Source organism: Panulirus ornatus, chromosome 23, assembly GCF_036320965.1.
Source record: "Panulirus ornatus isolate Po-2019 chromosome 23, ASM3632096v1, whole genome shotgun sequence".
NCBI lineage: Eukaryota > Metazoa > Arthropoda > Malacostraca > Decapoda > Palinuridae > Panulirus > Panulirus ornatus.
This window is the reverse complement of record NC_092246.1, coordinates 21,522,150-21,542,751: the sequence shown is the minus strand read 5'-3', so window position 1 is coordinate 21,542,751 and position 20,602 is coordinate 21,522,150. Positions and strand designations below refer to the sequence as shown.

At 38.9% G+C, this 20,602-nt stretch overlaps 1 protein-coding gene across 7 annotated transcripts in view; it reads right to left on the bottom strand.

Moving 5' to 3' along the window:
- Window positions 1-20,602, bottom strand: part of Dip-B (Dipeptidase B) — a 39,282-nt gene that overhangs the window by 6,995 nt on the left and 11,685 nt on the right. For all 7 annotated transcript variants that reach the window (XM_071676768.1, XM_071676771.1, XM_071676769.1 and 4 more), the window contains 6 exons: window positions 18,604-18,743; window positions 14,087-14,228; window positions 12,515-12,632; window positions 11,296-11,396; window positions 5,874-6,049; window positions 1,167-1,390 (listed from right to left, as the gene is read on the bottom strand). In XM_071676768.1, coding sequence (XP_071532869.1) covers window positions 1,167-1,390; window positions 5,874-6,049; window positions 11,296-11,396; window positions 12,515-12,632; window positions 14,087-14,228; window positions 18,604-18,743 — 901 coding nt within the window. The remainder of the gene's footprint in view (window positions 1-1,166; window positions 1,391-5,873; window positions 6,050-11,295; window positions 11,397-12,514; window positions 12,633-14,086; window positions 14,229-18,603; window positions 18,744-20,602) is intronic.

Here is a 20,602-nt window from a genome sequence, read left to right as displayed (position 1 = left end):
GAATGGGTGCAGAACACTACAGCTATGAGTATCATAATAGGGATTTTTCTGTTTTCTAAAATATTATCTTGATATTTCTCAGATATTCTTTAAACACCTGATCCACACATCCCCTCTCAAACATCACTCTCCTATACAACTTACCAGGTACACTCAACAAACAGCGGATGGGGAGAAAGAATACTGCCCACATATTCCCTGCATATTGTAAAAGGCAACCAACAGGGGAAGGAACAAGTGGCTGGAAATCCTCCCTTCATGTATTACTTTCATAAAGAAAGAACCCAGCAAGGAGCCACATAAGGATTTTTCCCTCTAAGGTTCTGTCATCTGTTCTTCACACTACTTCATTCATGCGGGAAATGGCAAGTATGCATGAAAAAGAAAATCACACACATTTAACATTTCCCACACATATCATCCCTTGGGATAGGATAGAAAGAATACTTTCCACGTATTCCCTGTGTGTCGTAAAAGGCGACTAAATGAGAAAGGAGCAGGGGGCTGGAAATCCTCTTTTTTATACTTTCCCAAATGAAGGAACATGGGAGGGCCCAAGTGAGGTTTTTCCTGCTTTGGCTCAGTCCTCTGTTCTTAACATTAACTTGCTAATATGGGAAATGGCAAATATGCATGAAGAAAAAAGAAATATATATATTTCATTTATTATACTTAATTGCTGTGTCCCGCATCAGCGAGGTAGCGCCAAGAAAAGCGCAAAGAATGGCCCATCCACTCATATACACATAAACATACATACATAGATACACATACATATTCATACTTGCTCGCCTTCATCCATTCCTGTTGCTACCCCACCCTACAGGAAACAGCATTGCTACCCCTCGCTTCAATCTGCAATCTGGATACCACACATCTCTCCATTACAATAAAAATAATATTCAATTAGAATTCTCATGTCATAATTTCCAGACGAAAGACATCATAATCTTACTTCTTTAACAACCATTTCCTTCCTGGACTCATTCCACAGACAAACATACATCACCACACTTCCTAACCCATGTTCCATCAGCAATGTGGGGGCCCTACAGAGAGGATCCTTGAGCAGAAAAGTACAGTAAAGTATGTCAAGATTAAGGATGACATCCACAGACAGATTTCACAATTCACAGCTACTATATCACAGTATCTTGCATCATTACCTTTATATTAGGTGGCTGAAGCTTAGCTAAGATCTGCATAAACCCAGCCACAGCAGCTGATCCACACTTATCTCTGTGCATTCCAGCCATAACACCTCCAGCCTTGATGTCAGCTCCTCCAGTATCATAAGTGACGCCCTTACCCACCAGCATAAGGGTTTGTTGAATTGGTTCAGCACCATTATATGTCAAGTATATCACACGGCCCTTGTGGCGAGGCACCCCTATTGAAGAAAAAAAATTAATGTGAAGAAAGTTCACAGTAAATAAGGATAAAAAATTACTTTTAGTGGTGGAAAGACATGTTTCCTGGAATGTGAATTCGCATGTTGAGAACTTAAGAGGAAGTGAAGTGATTTAGATATGTGGGAGTGGATAATAGCAGCAAATGGTACTATGGGGTGTGAAGTATATTGGTGGGTGAAGGTCCTAGGCACACTGAGGAATGTTTGGAAAGATAGGTTACTGTCTATTAGCACAAAAATGGGTTTATTTGATGGAATAGCTGTCCTGACAGAGATGTATGTATGTGAGGTATGGGCCCTATGAGATAATGTACAGAAGAGGGTTGGAAATGTCTGAGGAAAATATTTGGTGTGAGGAGGGTTGACAGAAAATAACTGATAAGGTTATAGGGCGGTGTGGCAGTAATAGGAATATGCATAAGAGAGCTGAAGAGGGTGTAATGATACAGGTTGAATAGAAGAGGAGGATGACTAAGAGGATGTACATATCAGAAGTGAAGACATCATAGGAAAAGGGGGAACTAAGGAAGAGGTGGATGGGTGGAGTGAAAGAGGCCTTGAGTGTTTATGGCCTAAAGATGAATGAGGGAATGATTCATGCATGCGATAAAGCAAACTGGAGTAATGTGTTGTAAATGAACAGAAACAAGACACATGAAGCAGTCAGGGGAAACAATAGAATGGTTTGTGAGGCATGGATGTTGAGATCGGGCTCTGATTCTAACGTAATATACATGTCAACTAAAGAGAAGATGTGAGAATGAAGCCATTCTTTGTCAGCTCCTTGCACTACCTTACTATCATGGGAAATGGCAGGCAAGTACAGAAAAGAAAGGTTTTTTACATGAGGAGACTGCTGTTCATCATCAGATTTTTAGTTATAAGATACTCAAAGAATTACAACTTATAGACTCAGTTTTTGGAATGAAGTTTCTTTATTCTTTTATTCACAGACTGCAGACTTGGTTTTTCTTTTCTGGAACTAGGGTATATCTGAGAAGATTTGTCCAAAACTCTGAAAGTTACACTGTTTTTCAAAGGATATGACTCTTAGAAATACTTAGAAAAACAGATAGATTTGTATGTAGCATTTTATGGATCTGGAGAAGGTATATGATAAGAGTTGATAGAGATGCTTTGTGGAAGGTATTAAGAGTATATGGTGTGGGAGGTATGTTGCTAGAAGCAGTGAAAAGTTTTATCGAGGAAGTAAAGCATGTGTACGAGTAGGAAGAGAGGAAAGGGACCGGTTCCCAGTGAATGTCGGTTTGTGGCAGGGGTGCATAATGTCTCCATGGTTAATTTGTTTATGGATGGGATTGTTAGGGAGGTGAATGCAAGAGTTTTGGAAAGAGGGGCAAGTATGCAGTCTGTTGTGGATGAGAGGGCTTGGGAAGTGAGTCAGTTGTTGTACGCTGATGATACAGCACTGGTAGCTGATTCGGGTGAGAAACTGCAGAAGTTGGTGAAAGAGTTTGGTAAAGAGTGTGAAAAAAGAAAGCTGAGAGTAAATATGAATAAGAACAAGGTTATTAGGTTCAGTAAAGTTGAGGCACAAGTTAATTGGGAGGTAAGTTTGAATGGAGAACAACTGGAGGAAGTGAAGTGTTTTAGATGTCTGGGAGTGGATTTAACAGCGGATGGAACCATGGAAGTGGAAGTGATTTACTGGGTGGGGGAGGGGGTGAAGGTTCTCGGAGCATTGAAGAATGTGTGGATGGTGAGAACGTTATCTCAGAGAGCAAAAATGGGTATGTTTAAAGGAATAGTGGTTCCAATAATGTCATATGGTTGTGAGGCATGGGCTATAGATAGGGTTGTGCAGAGGAGGGTGGATGTGTTGGAAATGAAATGTTTTACGTCAATACGTGGTGGGAGGTGGTTTGATCAAGTAAGTAATGAAAGGGTAAGAGAGATGTGTGGTAATAAAAAGTGTGTGGTTGAAAGAGCAGAAAAGGGTGTATTGATATGGTTTGGTCGCATGGAGAAAATGAGTGAGGAAAGATTGACAAAGAGGATTTATGTGTAAGAGGTGGAGCGAACGAGAGAATGGGAGACCAAATTGGAGGTGGAAAGATGGAGTGAAAAAGATTTTGAGCAATTGAGGCCTGAACATACAGGAGGGTGAAAGGCATGCAAGGAATAGAGTGATTGGAACAATGTGGTATAGCAGGGTCGATGTGCTGTCAATGGATAGAACCAGGGCGTGTGAAGCGTCTGGGGTGAATCGAGGAAAGTTTTGTGCGGCCTGGATGTGAAAAGGGAGCTGTGGTTTCAGTGCATTACACATGACAGCTAGAGACTGAGTGTGAATAAATGTGGCCTTTGTTGTCTTTTCCTAGCCCTACCTTGCGCGCATGGGCGGAGGGTGGGGTGCCATTTCATGTGTGGTGTGATGGCGATGGGAATGGATGAAGGCAGCAAGTATGAATATGTACATGTGTATATATGTATATGTCTGTGTATGTATATGTCTGTTTAAGTTGAAATGTATAGGTATGTATATGTGCATGTGTGGGCATTTATGTATATACATGTGTATGTGGGTGGGTTGGGCCATTCTTTTGCCTGTTTCCTTGCGCTACCTTGCTAATGTGGGAGACAGTGACAAAGTATAATAATCAAATATAAAATATAACCCCTAGTGTTTCACTTCTGTATTTTCTTTTCCACTGATGTACACAAAATTCTAGGCATGGTTATCTCCAACTCATACACCCTCTCCGATACCCACTTTTCTAGGACCTGTGTCTCGCAAACATATAGCACTGATGGACATGATACTATCAAAAGATACCAATCCTTCCCCTCACAGGCAGTGACCTTTTTATCCACAAACTCCTCAATGTGCTCAGGATCTCCCTTCACCCACCTTAAGGCTCACTTCAGCTGCCATAGTTCCTTTCTAAGCCATGTCCAGTCCAGATATCTTATACACTTCACTTCCACTAGGGTCTCCCTACTCGAACCCACACTACAACTTTCTTTCATGCACACCTACAACTCAAACAACAGCTTCTGCAGGTTCTCAACTGAATTTGCCAACAGCTTTGAATCATCAGTAAAAAGGAACTAACTCAACTCTCAGCAACCCCCTACCCCTGGACAGAATGCAGACCTGCCCCTCTCTCCAAGGCCCTTGCATTCAACTCCCTCACAATTCCATCCATAAAGAGATTAAATAGCCACGGTGACACATAATATCCCTGCTGCCAACACATCTTCAAATGGAACTACTCACCCATCTACTTACACAAATGCCTACTTTCTTGATAAAAACACTGCTTCTAATAACTTTCCTCCCACACCATATATCTGTAACAAATTCAACACAGCATCACTACAAACCTTGTCATATGCTTTCTTGACATCCATAATTGCCACAAGCAAATTGTTCTGTTGCTTCAAACCAAACACTAGAGCCATACATCCTCTATCCCTACCACTAAAAAACAGGGAACAGTCTTAAGTGATTCTTTAAGCAATTATCATTAAAAAATCTACTTCAATTCATATAAAAACTTATACATTCTTTCTTATTACCAATTATGTGTTATTAGTTTCCTTACCTTACCTCTTTCCTACCCCAGGAGTCTCTTCTATCCTTATGAGGCTCAAGCAGCACTCATGTCCACTGGTCAGGACCACAGGTCAAAAACGTTTGATACATGCATCTATGTGCAGAGAGAGCAGGACAAATCAGAAGTTATTGTTTGGTATCTTCTTTGTGGCCAATGCACCGTGGGCATTCATGGTCTTGGGATATTTTGAATTGTTGTTTGTAGTCTTGTAGTGATGGGTGATGTCTAAAGCATAAGCAGGAGAGTGTGACTCATATTTGTCTGGGAATGCAGTTTCTGACAAGTGTATGTCACGAGGATTGGAGATCAAGACTAAGTTGGGAGGTCAGTTGATTACTGCTTGTTGGGTTATTTCAGTGTGTATGTGGTTTGTCAGTCTTACATTTGTTTGGGGTTGGAAGAATTGTGAGTAGAGATTACAGAAAAGTGAGGCAGGGTCCGCTTGTTATTTCTACTTGGGGTTATTGCTATGCTGTTGCCAGAGGTAAGGTAATGGAACTGACAAGGCAGAGTATAAGATGCATCAAAAGTCATGTCACTAATCACACAATTGTCTACAATCATGGGTATATTTACAGAGATAAGCTAATTCATACTCTCTCCAAGCCTTGACATGCTTCTTTGGAGACATACTTATTACAATATATGACACATACACAATTCTTTAAGTGTATCCCATTTTTCAAGCTTCAATCTGAACTTCCTGAGCATCAGATTAATTTGATTTTCTAGGGCAAATAAAAAACTATTTACATCATATGAAGGTAAAGTGCAAGTAGTACAATCATTTTTGCAAGTATAACAGCATATCACACTGTTGTTCAATATTAAACTGATCATTTTGTGAAACGAACTAAACATCACCCTTATTACCAGTATACCTTTGGCACATCTATTAACAGCAGAGAACAACGGGTAATCTTTGCAGAGTTTGGCATCATCAGACACTACTTCAACAGAAATATTTGTTCCTTGGAATACATTCCTTACATATTCTTCTACTTTTGGTGGTGCCATGCGCTCCGGATCAGAACCTCCAATATCACGAGCAACAAACCTAGAAAAATTTTCAATGTGGAAAAAATGAAAACTTTTGTGTTACATTTCAGAATCTTAAGGCAAGTACATCAATACAAAGTTAAACATTTCCTAAGTTACCAGACTTTCAGACAAGGTCCAAAGAGAATATAAAAAACAAAATTTATCAATCCCAATTACCTTATTTCTAACTCAACCTAAATGTTGTGTTCCTTTTCATATACTGCAGACCTACCAAAATGAGCGACATTAAACAACTTGCTAATTTACAGGATATTAAAAAAATACACTCAAGCACCAGTATCATTACATCTGGCCAAATTGAATCACGTTGTTTAGAAATAAATATCTCAAATCTATGTAGGTGAGCAGGAAAGATGGTAAAAGCATATTATTGGATTACATACTAAGTGATAAGCATGCAAAAGAGCAACTCTTAGATATGAATGTGTTGAGCAGGCTAGCTGCTGGGATGTCTTACCATTACCTGGTGGAGGTAGGGTAAAGATTAACAGGTATTTGGAAAAGAGGAAATGAAGTGAGTGAGAAGAGGGTGGTGAAAGTATGTGAGCTTGGAAAATAGAGATTAGCTGTAGGATGGCAAAAGGTGGGAGGAAATGAAACAAAGGTAATGAGTGAGAAATGTGAGATATCTAAGGAAGCAGTGGTGGAATGTGCAAGATGACTGTGTGGCATACAGATGGAGGGAGGTGGGCGTGTGAGAAAGGGTATTGAGTGGTGGGACAATGAAGTAAAGCTACAAGTGAAAGAGAAAAGAGTGGTGTATGGGCAATACTTACAGGAAATGAGTGCAAATGATAAGATGTACAAGAGATAGTGGTAGGATGGCAAGAGGAAGGTGCAGTGGTTGAAAAAGAGGACAAATGAGAGTTGGGGTGAGTGAGAATCAATAAATTTCAAGGAAAATATGACGATATTTTGGAAGGAGGTTAAAATTGTAAGAAAACAAGAGAATAAATGGGAACATCAGTGATGGGGGCAACTAGGGAAGTGGTAACAAGCAGTGATGAGGTGAGGAGATGAAGTGAGTATTTTGAGGGACTGTTGAATGTGTTTGATGATTTGAGGGAAGATGAAGGGTGCCTGGGTAAGGGAGGTATGTGAAGTGAAAATCATGGCAAGTGATTTGAAGAGAGAAGAGGGTGAAATGGATCATGGTTAGGTGCTTATGGATTGGTGCAATGCTTGTACAGTTTGCTGAGTGCACTTGGTAAATTGTATGGAAGACAAGGGATTGAGAAGGGAAAGGTATGTACAAGGCATAAGATTCTCAAGGAACAATGGGGATTGTGGTTAGGTGCTTGTGGATTGGTGAAATGCTTGTACAGTTTGTTGAGTACACTTGTAAGTTGTATGGGAGACAAGTGATTGAGAAAGGAAAGGTAAGTACAGGACATCAGATTCTCAAGGAACAATGTAGATTTAGGAGTGGCCGGGGATGTGTGGATCAGGTGTTTGCTTTAAAGAATGTGTGTGAGAAATACTTAGTGAAACAAAAGGATCTGTATGTGGCATTTATGGAACTGGAGAATGTACATGACAGTGTTGTCAGGTATGCCTTGTGGAAGGTCTTATGAATGTATGGAGAGGGAAGAAAGCTCCTAAAAGCAGTGAAAAGTTTTATCATGAGTGTAAGGCATATGTGTCAGTAGGCAGAGAGAAAACCGAGCGGTTGCAGTTGAAGGTGGATCTGTGACACCACCATGGCTGTTTAAATTGTTTGTGGATAGGGCAGAGGGAGGTAAATGCAAGTGTCATAGATATAGGGGCAAATAAGAACTCTTTAGGGGGTGCTAAGAAGGGAGGTAGTTATTGTTTGCTAATGAAACCACTGCAGAAGTTGGGGTCTGAATTTGAGAGTTTGTGTGAAAGGAGGAAGTTACGAGAAAATGTGAATTTTGGCAAGATTATTAAGTTTAGTAGAGCAGAGAGACAGGTTAGATGGAGTGTGAGTTTGAATGGCAAGAATTTGAGGAAGGAGAGTGTTTTACATTACTGGGAGTGGATACGGCAGCAGAAGTGTCATAAAGTAGGTGAGGGGGCAAAGATTTTGGGAGCACTGAGGAATGTGCGGAAAGGGAGGTCATTATCTGGGAGGGAAAAAAATGGTAACTCTCAAGGTACACTAGTTCCAACTATACTATACAGATGTAAGGCATGGGCTATAGATAAAAACATGCAGAGGTGGGTGGATAAGTTGGAAATGAAATGTTTGAGGACAACATGTGGTGTGAGGTGGTTTGATCGAGTGAGTAACAAAAAGGGTAAGAGGGAGGTGTGGTAATAAGAAGAGTGGTTGCGAGAGCTGAAGAGAGCATGCTGGAAAGGTTTAGACACATGGAAAGAATGAGCGAGGAAAAATTGAGAAAAAAAGGAGACCATTCCTAAGATAGAAGGATTTTTTTTTTTTTTTTTTTTTTGCTTTGTCGCTGTCTCCCGCGTTTGCGAGGTAGCGCAAGGAAACAGACGAAAGAAATGGCCCAACCCACCCCCATACACATGCCTTGATTCAATCCACTGACAGCACGTCAACCCCGGTATACCACATCGCTCCAATTCACTCTATTCTTTGCCCTCCTTTCACCCTCCTGCATGTTCAGGCCCCGATCACACAAAATCTTTTTCACTCCATCTTTCCACCTCCAATTTGGTCTCCCTCTTCTCCTCGTTCCCTCCACCTCCGACACATATATCCTCTTGGTCAATCTTTCCTCACTCATTCTCTCCATGTGACCAAACCATTTCAAAACACCCTCTTCTGCTCTCTCAACCACGCTCTTTTTATTTCCACACATCTCTCTTACCCTTACGTTACTTACTCGATCAAACCACCTCACAGGATGGACTGAAAAATATTTTGAGTGGTTGAGGCTTGAACACACAGGAGGGTGAAAGGCATGCATGGGATAGAGTGAAATGGAGTGACGTGGTACACAGAGGGTGATGTGCTGAACCAGGGTGTATGAAGCGGCCAAGGGAAAACATAGAAAGATCTGTGCAGCCTGGTTGTGGATAGGAGGCTATGGTTTCAGTGAAATACCAATGATGGCGAGAGAAGTGATGTAAGTGAATGAAGCTTTTTTCATCTGTTCCTGGCAACACTTCATTAAAATGTGAAAACTGAGAATATGAAAATAAAATGTAGATTTGAAAAAGAGGATAACATTAACACATCTTAATTTCATAAATTGTTCTCTCTGGCTAGGTTAACAACCTAAACTAAATATTCTGTAAAGTATTGATATTGTAACATTAACAAAATTGTACAAGTACTGATACTGTCACATGAACAACAAAACTGTACAAGTACTGATACTGTCACATGAACAACAAAACTGTACTTATTAACTTAAGTTACCCTAAAATAGCTAGAATAATGATCTGGTCTTAATGTGAACCACTTTAGATTTTCTTTTTAATACTGGGAAAAGTTCCCACAATCTGTCTGAAGCATGACTGATAAAAGACAGGCAACTTTATCCAGTTTCTGGATCTAAACACAGAAAACCAGAGCATGAATGATAAAAGATAGGCAGCTTTAACCAGTCTCCGGATCTAAACACAGAAAACCAAATGTCTCCAAAGACAACTAGCTTCTGTGGGCATGCTAGTAAAATATCTCTGAAACATATGAAATAACAACATAATTTTCCTCATGCATAAAACTCAGCTTGTGACCCTCAACACATTCTAATCATACAAAAACAAATAAAAAAAAAGGAGCCAGAACCCCCCCACCAAACACCAGGATGGTTAGATTCAGATGTTTTTTTCCTGTCATAATGTAGTGACTAATCACAAAACACAAACCGGTTGTCTGCACTTGATACGCATCCACTAATCAAACTGAACCAGCTCTATACCTAAAAAGCAGCCAATAAGTTTCTTTATATTGTAGTAAATTCACACAGCACTCTGTTTTGAGAAATAATGGTGGGATATCACTAAATAACAGACGTTAATGTTAAAACAACCACATTTGTGTCAGTCTCTGCAGTACAAGCTGCAGTTTGTTTAGTTTATATCTAGTGAGGCATTTAAATATCACCAGGGTACAAATATTGCAATATACTACAGATACCAACATTCCCTTTCTCTTCTAGTCTTTTCCTCAGTGTCAGGCCCTTGTTTTCTGCAGATTTATGTAACTAACAATGCTAAACTATGCCCCCAGCTATGTACACAAGCATATTTTGAGCCCATGCAAATAATTCTTAAATGCATTGAGATATATAAAGAATGCAAAAACTGATCTAACTTTAAAAATCATTGCAGAATCAGAAACAGACAACCAAGTCTCAGAGGGAAAATTCCAATACAGCCCCTTCCCTAGTTCCTTCTTTTGGAAAGTAGTAATATATGCATGGAAGATTTCCAGCTCCCTGCCCATACTCCTCTTACTCACCTTCTGAGACATGCAGGAGGTATGTACATGGCATTCTTTTCCTCTATCCTTAGAGACAAAATTTAAATTGTTTGAGATTAAAACTCACTTGAATCTTGATTTTCAAATTTGGTTCTATATTTTTGTTTTAGTGATTTACTGAGCATTCATTCTGTAGTAATTACAGTATTCTCATATGAAAACAATACATGGAAGGAATAGAACAACACTGCAAGTATATGTAAACCCAGAGGATGGTCATGGAAGGATGAACAAATTACTGAACAATATCACTGATATGTATAGCATTTAAATGTACTGTGCAGTAAAACAGTACACTACCATGATGAAAAATACTGACTTTCCTTTCACATTATTACCATTAGTACTGTACAGGAAGAGAGTTTTACATTCATAGCACCCCCTCTCTTGAATATTCTCTGCTACCATACATTGTTTTAGATTCGTCAGTGCAGTGCAATAAGGATAGGTTTTTCAATGCATGATGCTTTATCAAGTTATCAGTTGCCTTACTGGTCTCCCTAGCTTGACCAGACCCATATTTTCAAGGAGCAAAGACATCAGAAGGAAGAAAAAAGAAAGTATCCAGGCAGTGATCTTGGCTATGACAGTACATCTTGAAGCTCACTTATAATACGCGTTCTTGCTTCGGTGCTACCAGACTCTGCCTGCTCAAGTTTACACCACAAGTGAAAAGTTACCTTTGGTAAGGCGGTATCATCAGGGTTATAGTCACCTAAAAGAACTTCTCACTACCTTGACTGGACAAGATTAGCATACATTTGCCAACTGCTACCGTGTGCAGAAATGAATACGAAATCTACTGTATCAATACCTACCTTCCACTCTCTAAAGCAAGAGCCAACTGAACTGTCTGGCTGTCTCCTATGAAGCCAAGTACAGAAGCTTTTGATGCCTTTGCAGGAACATCTTCTCTCACCTGAAATGCAAAATTCTCCTTTAAATTAAAGCCAACAAAAATGCCACTTGCCTACTTGATCCATTCACTGTTGTGTAAAAATGAAACTACAAGCTTAAGAGGCCATTAACATCTCAGATGGCAAAAAACTGACCTAAAAAAAGAAACTGTAGCTACACTGAAAAACTGTAGGTTTTGAAAACAGAATAAACTTTTTTTTTCCCAAGGCAATGTTCCACAAGCATGAGAGATTCTAAAGGATATTATAAGGTAAATTCAGGATTACACCCCAAGGTGCTTTTCATGAGGAATCACTGGCCTTCCCCACCCTTTGCAACCCAATTTTATTCATTTATTTATCCATAAATACCCTAGAATCAAATTTATATGAAAATCTTGATGTTACCCATGACTTTTCTAAAAGCTTGTACACCTAAAGGCTGCACTACTTCCAGCAGCAGGTAAACATGATTCGTCTGGAGTAAGAAGTCTTTTGATGAGACTGTAGCCCATGACTGGATAATTGGAATAAACTGACTGAAATCATGGTTAATGCAGACAGCATACAGAAATATAACATGACGTATGGCAAAATGCTCAAGAGATAGGGGCCTCATGAGTGTAAGACTCACTCCCCATACAAATAGGTAACTGCCTCTCACAATCTACTTTCATTTTCAATGAAATTAATCCTGAACTAACTTCCTCACACTTCCTAGACCACATCTTTTGTCCTCTCACTTACCCCAGAATATAATCCCTGAAACATACCATCTCTTGCCTCTTCAACTTTTTTCATTCACATTCAGAACATCCAGGTTTCTCTCTACAAATATACCAACCTTCTTTCCCTTCCCTTCATCCTATATACAACAATGCACCTTCAGGAACCCAAGCCTGGGTCTTCATGGATAAATTGTTGTTTGGCCCTATATCTTATCCTGTATTTAGGATGTAATAGTACAAACAAAGGTTACTGCTATATGTCCTATCCTTAAAACAAATTGTAAGTTCTACAGTTCCTTTCTAATCTAATCATAAAGTTACAGAGCAATGCACATACTATTAAACACTGCTATGCAAGTCATTACATACCTCAAAAAACTCAATGCAGGGCATCAGGTTAATCATATCCCTACCTCAAGAGGAACATAGAGGGCATGGAGAGCCCCAAGTAGTGTGACAAGGTCAGCATGAGGGAAGCTTTGGTCCTTGGCTCGAACAAGTAAAGGACGCTTGATCCCAACTTTCAAACCTCTGAAAAATATAAGGCATTATGAAGTATACGACCATAAATTCAAGTATATGTGGTTTTTTAGTTCATCATTCTATCTCACTGTAAGAGGTGTTCCAACAGCCTTTTTTTCTGATGGGAAAAAAATTAACTACTGTATGTAGGCATATGTTAGCTGTTAACACATTAAGAAAAGTAATCAAATCGCTAAAGTCTAACTGCAATTTACTGCAACATGAGAGAAAAGCTTTAAAGCTAATTCTAACATCATCACACTTCTGGCCCTGTGGTCCCACCTGAGAAACATGACTGGCTTTCTGAGAGCTGAAAGAGCTCGAGAGGAAGGAATTCTGGGCAAGAAGGCAACACCTTAATCTTACTAAAGTTTAAAAAAAAAAAATCAAGAAGCAGAATTACATGCAAATACCAAATGAGTAGATAGTAGTGACTGCAAAAGGCAGCACTGAAAAAAAAAAAAGTGAACAGACAATAATGTGAAAAATAAGGCAAGGGAATGGAGGAATAAAACCTTTTGAATATCTTTTGGCAGAGAAAAACACTTAGTTCTGAGTGCAAAAGCTCTACACAGCTTACGATAGTTGTTGGAATATTTTCTGTGTGGATCATTGGAAACCACAATCTATTTCTTAAACTATCATCTTGCTTCAGAAAAAAACTTCATTATACATATTTGTTCCAATGGTAAAAATCCATACCATTTTCCTACTTTCAATCAAAAGTTTGTATCTGTAAGGGTTCAAGTGAGGCTAAGAAAATGATAAATTTGTTCTGTGTGTTCTAGGACTGTCAAAACACATTTGACACATATGAGAAATGTCAAGAAGCTGGATTTTTATGCTACGATAGGATAGAGACCCCTTGAATGGACAGAAAATAATCTTCATGGAAAGAAACACAGACACACATCAGAGGGTTACCAGTTGCAAGCTGCAGGACTCAATCTTGGGACTTGCTCTCTGTGATCTATGTAAATGACTAGCCAGAAGGACAGGTCTTAAAACACATGAGTGTCTGTTGGTGAGAAAAGTATAGAATGAAGAGAATGGTATTATCCTACAGAAGATAAGCTCCAAAGTTGGTCTAAAAGAAGGCTGCTGAAGTTCAAACAAAGAAAAGGCAATGTAAAATTATGAGAATGGTAAACAATGAAAAAAAACTGACAAGAATACAATATAACATAACATAAACTACTTGACTGTGTGAAATGGGACTTGGGTGTAGGAACTGCTCATAATAAATTGTCAAAATGCCACCTCAAGACAACTGTAAAGGAGACAAACTGTATGCTAGTAAATATTAGAATTGCACTGAAGTACAAAGATAAGGATATGTGCAGCAATTTATTCACAATATACATCAGTGCAAACTGGAATATGTTTCTCAAGTTTAGTGTATTTTTGTTTGCACACTATCATATTCTTGTTCTCCAGATAACAAAATCTATAGCTGCCCTGACCTTTTAATACCAGATGCAGCAGCATCAGCAAATCTTCGCACATCATCATAGTCACGATTGAGAGGCCCAGTTGGTGCATAAACAAGACGATTTGCCGGAACATCTACTTTCAGACATGCACCATCTTTCACCAAAGTTTCATCTGTAAGGTAGAAACACTAAAACTTTAACATATTCATACAAAAAAAATAAAAATGGATCCAGTCACAGACTGAAGTACATACTGAGGTTAAGCATTGAATGCAAGGAGAAAAATTAATAAAATAATGAGGAAAAATGGAAATAAATGCATTATTCTAAATTCTTTTAAGAAAAAGGAAAGTCTGTTTTTTAATAAGGAAGGGGATCAGAAACAGATAATACAATTGCACACCTATGGGCCGCTAACAGTCATTTATCAATTTTATATTATACTTTGTCGCTGTCTCCTACATTAGCGAGGTAGTGCAAGGAAACAGATGAAAGAATGGCCCAACCCACCCACATACACATGTATATACATACACGTCCACGCACGCACATATACATACCTATATATCTCAACATATACATATATATATACACACTCAGACATATACATATATATACATGTACGTACTTCATACTGTCTGCCCTTATTCATTCCTGTCGCCACCCCGCCACATATGAAATGACAACCCCCTCCCCCAAATGTGCGTGAGGTTGCGCTAGGAAAAGACAACAAAGGCCACATTCGTTCACACTCAGTCTCTAGCTGTCATGTATAATGCACCGAAGTCATACAATGATTATTTGAAATAAGGATCGACGAAATACAACAAGGTCTTACTAGCAGAGGGGATAACCATGCATTCAGCTCTTGGAGGATAATCAAATAATATCTCAGAGAAAATGAAGTGCAACATCATGGAGAAGGGAAACATGGTCAAGTTTTGAATTCAGACTAGTACCTACTCATGTAGTACCTAAAAGACTTTTGTCATTAGGCAAGGCTAGCATATAGCACACACCATATCTTGTTTGATCAGTACAGCAATAATGTTTTACCCTCCTACCTCAAACATTACATAATAGTCAACCCTGGGTTCAAATGAACTTTTTTTTAAGTATTCCTCTAGATTCTTTTAAATTTTCTGAACTCATCCCAAGCATGTTCCTCATTTCACTTAGCAGCACACTGAATAATTCTTCCATTTTTCTTGAAGAGTTTTTGATATCTTTTTGGCATGTGCCATGCCATTACTGCAGATTTGAGTACTTGGTTTCTTCCTTGATAAGAAGCATTTAGACAAAGCAAACTCTTCCCGATACTCTTAACCTGTTGTCAGAAACAAACTATTATCTACATACCATACAATAATGGTATATGAAATATGCTTCTTCTGCTCAAAAGAAAAAATTTCTTAATCAGTTCTGTTTATTGCAGTGAATAGTCTCATTATCAAGCCACTCAATTATCAACAGTGCTATCTTTAAATGTGCTCATTAACATTTATGGTACTAGCTACATATGGCATACAATTTATGGCAGAATCCTAACTACCTATGGCATACAATTTATGGCAGAATCCTAACTACCTATGCCATACATACTGAGTTTCCCTATCTGCACTTGAAGAAACCAATGCTTCCTTTAATCAGCAGAGGCATGTACAGATACAGTATGCTAGCTGCAACCTTAATGCAACCTTATATGAACTGTGACAATTTAGTACCTACAATGAATGATATGAACTGTGACAATTTAGTACCTGTAGACTTCGAGATGACAGATGAAGAGATTGTGAGCCTGGTTATACACCCACAGTAAACATACAAGGACAGACATTGTGACAGCAAAAATCCAAAGATCACCATGGATTGTGGGAGAACAAGAGGAAATGCTCATGGAGATCAGTAGTTTCATCATCTCACAACAAATAATGAGTACATACTGCATCTAAGAGAAATTTTACATGGAAATATTGATCATTTTAAAGCAAATGATTCTCTACAAAATATCTGACTTGCTTGAAGAAAAGCATAAAACTCCAACCTCTTCATCAAGCCTATTACCTTTAACTCATCATACTATGCTAAAGCATATTTCTGTTTATCCTCTGTGCACATCCTTACCAACTCTTACAGTAGGTGAAATCCAAGACCTGCCTCAAGACTGCATAAATATTCAGTGACTTGGAAACTTAATGAAATGGTCAGAAACATTGCCAATACACTTCAGTGATGATAAATGCAAAGTAATACATTTTAGTGAGAATATTAATCAAGAATATATGGTGTGGGAGGCAAGTTGTTAGAAGCAGTGAAAAGTTTTTATCGAGGATGTAAGGCATGTGTACGTGTAGGAAGAGAGGAAAGTGATTGCTTCTCAGTGAATGTAGGTTTGCGGCAGGGGTGTGTGATGTCTCCATGGTTGTTTAATTTGTTTATGGATGGGGTTGTTAGGGAGGTGAATGCAAGAGTTTTGGAAAGAGGGGCAAGTATGAAGTCTGTTGGGGATGAGAGAGCTTGGGAAGTGAGTTAGTTGTTGTTCGCTGATGATACAGCGCTGGTGGCTGATTCATGTGAGAAACTGCAGAAGCTGGTGACTGAGTTTGGTAAAGTGTGTGAAAGAAGAAAGTTAAGAGTAAATGTGAATAAGAGCAAGGTTATTAGGTACAGTAGGGTTGAGGGTCAAGTCAATTGGGAGGTAAGTTTGAATGGAGAAAAACTGGAGGAAGCAAAGTGTTTTAGATATCTGGGAGTGGATCTGGCAGCAGATGGGACCATGGAAGTGGAAGTGGATCATAGGGTGGGGGAGGGGGCGAAAATTCTGGGAGCCTTGAAGAATGTGTGGAAGTCGAGAACATTATCTCGGAAAGCAAAAATGGGTATGTTTGAAGGAATAGTGGTTCCAACAATGTTGTATGGGTGCGAGGCGTGGGCTATGGATAGAGTTGTGCGCACGAGGATGGATGTGCTGGAAATGAGATGTTTGAGGACAATGTGTGGTGTGAAGTGGTTTGATCGAGTAAGTAACGTAAGGGTAAGAGAGATGTGTGGAAATAAAAAGAGCGTGGTTGAGAGAGCAGAAGAGGGTGTTTTGAAATGGTTTGGGTACATGGAGAGAATGAGTGAGGAAAGATAGACCAAGAGGATACATGTGTCGGAGGTGGAGGGAACGAGGAGAAGTGGGAGACCAAATTGGAGGTGGAAAGATGGAGTGAAAAAGATTTTGTGTGATCGGGGCCTGAACATGCAGGAGGGTGAAAGGAGGGCAAGGAATAGAGTGAATTGGATCTATGTGGTATACCGGGGTTGACATGCAGTCAGTGGATTGAATCACGGCATGTGATGCGTCTGGGGTAAACCATGGAAAGCTGTGTAGGTATGTATATTTGCGTGTGTGGACGTATGTATATACATGTGTATGGGGGTGGGTTGGGCCATTTCTTTCGTCTGTTTCCTTGCGCTACCTCGCAAACGCGGGAGACAGAAAAAAAAAAAAAAATTAAGATCATAAAATGATTGGTAAACCATTATCAGAAATGAAAAAAATAAAAAAATGTGCATCTCATTTCACACCAAGTGTGACGGCCTTAGATCCATTATTCCCTGAGTACCTCTATCATTCTTAGCTAACATACTGATATGGCTTCACTTACTTTGGATGCAAGGACAAACTACAATAAGGGTGAATATTTTTATTTTTTTTGTAATAAGATGGCCACCATACAAATTAAAAAGTACTTTGCTGCTGGATGTAAAGTAAATCTTAAAGAGGTCTGCAGTGAAATCATTAATAAAAGCATTTTTGATAAAAAAGTAACAAAATATCCTGAAATTTTTTTAATACTTGTTAATCATTTTCCATGTTAGCCACATCAGTCACTAAAACCACAGCCTACTTTCCCCAACCAGGTTCCACATACCTTTCCAAGGTTTCCTCCACATGCTTCAGCCTATTGACAGTATGTTGCCTCCTGTACAGTGTACATACATTGCTCCAATTCACTTTATCCCTTGCATGCCTCATACCCTCCTGCATGTTGAAGCCCGAGCACTCTAAAGTCAAAACCCCTTCCCCTCTATCCTTCCATCTCCAAATTGGTTTTCTCTGTCTCCTTCACCCCTACACTTTCATTCTTAAAGGAATAAAATATTTCATACAAATTCTTTTCTCAAATTTGTCACAGCTATGAGAGAGATTACATGTTATCCATGCCTGTAACCCAATTCTCAAGTGTTGCAAGTGTTAAATGGCACTATTCAAGCTGTCATTATACAGGAGCTTGTGGCAGGCAACAGAAGCAAGAATAACAAAAAAAAATATCATGTAATTCAAGACTGAATGGCAGACTGTTCTGTATAGTTACATAAGACTGTAAGTGCAATGGACAAGGAATGCTATAAACTAACAGGAAGAATTTACTTTCCTTTTAAAATAATTACAGCTTAGCGAGCTTTCACTGAAAGTAATAATATCCTAAGCCTTAATGGAATCATATAATACCACATACCATAATACGTAGGTAAAAACTGTAATTTCAAATACTAACCAATCTCTGCCTGAGCTTTAAGGGGGGCTAAGAGGTTGTCAAAAGTCCCTTTCAGTTTATCCAGAGAGTCTGATACCAGAATAATGCCATCATATCCTGATGCTGATACAGAGGTCTCTGCCCTCACCTCACATGGAATCCTGTGGATTTTAACAAAGTTAAATTTCAACTAAGTGAAAAAATTAATGTACAAATACAAAAACATGGTTAGACTTATTCTCACCAATTCATATCAGGCCTCAGATGAGATTTTCATACAATAATCAATTCAATTCTGTTATTTCTTTTGAAGTCAATATCATTTTGAGTGAGCACTGAAATCATATCATGGTGTTAGTGTTTAATCTTTCTTTTTCTTTCAAACTATTCGCCATTTCCCGCATTAGCGAGGTAGCGTTAAGAACAGAGGACTGGGCCTTTGAGGGAATACCCTCACCTGGCCCAATTCTCTGTTCCTTCTTTTGGAAAATTGAAAAAAAAAAAAAAAAAAAACGAGAGGGGAGGATTTCCAGCCCCCCGCTCCCTCCCCTTTTAGTCGCCTTCTACGACACGCAGGGAATACGTGGGAAGTATTCTTAATCCCCTATCCCCAGGGATAAGTGTTTAATATGTATACAAAAGAAAAGAGTAATAGGCAGAATCACTGTTCAGGTGCTCATCTTCAGTGTAAGAAGTCAAAAAGATAACTGGCAGTACATTCACACAACCCAAAATGTAACTATCTACTTGTGCTATATGGGTAAGGAGTTATACATTTATGGGGTCCCATCTCAAAAATATTTTCTACTGTCATACAACTTTTTAATATCTGTATACTTTCCAAAGATAATTTCTTCATTCTGACCAAATATACTTCAAAATACCTCAAAAGAACAGGGTGAAGGTGAATGATTGCAAGTTGGAAATTTCTAAATGGGAGAATCAGGAAATGTATGGGGTCTGGTGGGTTGATGAAGTTCTTTAATGAGTAAGAGAAGGCAAATAGGACCCAAGAAAGACAGAATACTCTAAAAGGAGACTGGTAGACAAATAATGTAGTTACAAAATTAAGAAAAGAGTTAAGAAATATGAGGAAGACATAATCATGAACAGAAAACCAAATAAGGTAAAACATATGCTATGATCATAATACAATCTTGTGGCTGCCCCCTCCCCCCACGAAAAAAAATTATGTATGAAGACAAATGTGATGTAACTTTACAGATGCTTGAAAGAGCCATCCTGCTGTACAGCAGAAATGTATACTATATACATATAGAAAATTCCTAAATTTTCACACATGCACTGCTTCTAATCTATTCCAATCTTTAGATGACATTCTCATGTTCATATTCAAAATATATATAAAAAAAAAATGTCAGTGTGGTTATTAAGGAAACAAAAAGTAGGTAAGACTGTTCTCACTATATAAAAACATAGCTTTAATGCACAAACAAATTTCTTTCCCAGAGGAAAAGCCCTAAGAGCATTGGAAGGATCACTGCTCACAGGGAACAAAAATACCATTGTACCCCATGAATAAGGTACATTTGCTTGTGTATCACCTTCACCAACCACTAAAACCTTAATGAAGCTGGCTGCTGCTCACTCAGGCATCAGCAACCCAACCAGATGTCTAACATCACTGGCACAGTGGCACTTCCCAGCCACCAACCCACATCATTCAGTACAAATCAGAGTCTGTACCTCAAGCATGCTGCTCTAGGGATTTAAGAATTTTCTTTAAAGACAGCAGGGAAGGAAAAATGGGGGAAAAATGGATGCTCAAAGGGACATGCTCTGTTATGGAAGTGGCATTTCAAGCTTCAAAATCAATATATCGACTGTTCCCCTTTGAAGAAAAAACACCCACAGTCACATTAGGAAGGGTGACCAGATCTAAGCAGAGGTCTACACATGTCTATACACTGCGGGAATTTCATTAACTGTCCCTGATTCCAATTACATATAGAAGAGAGTTTTGATGACAAAAAGTCATACTTCATGTAAAATCAATAAA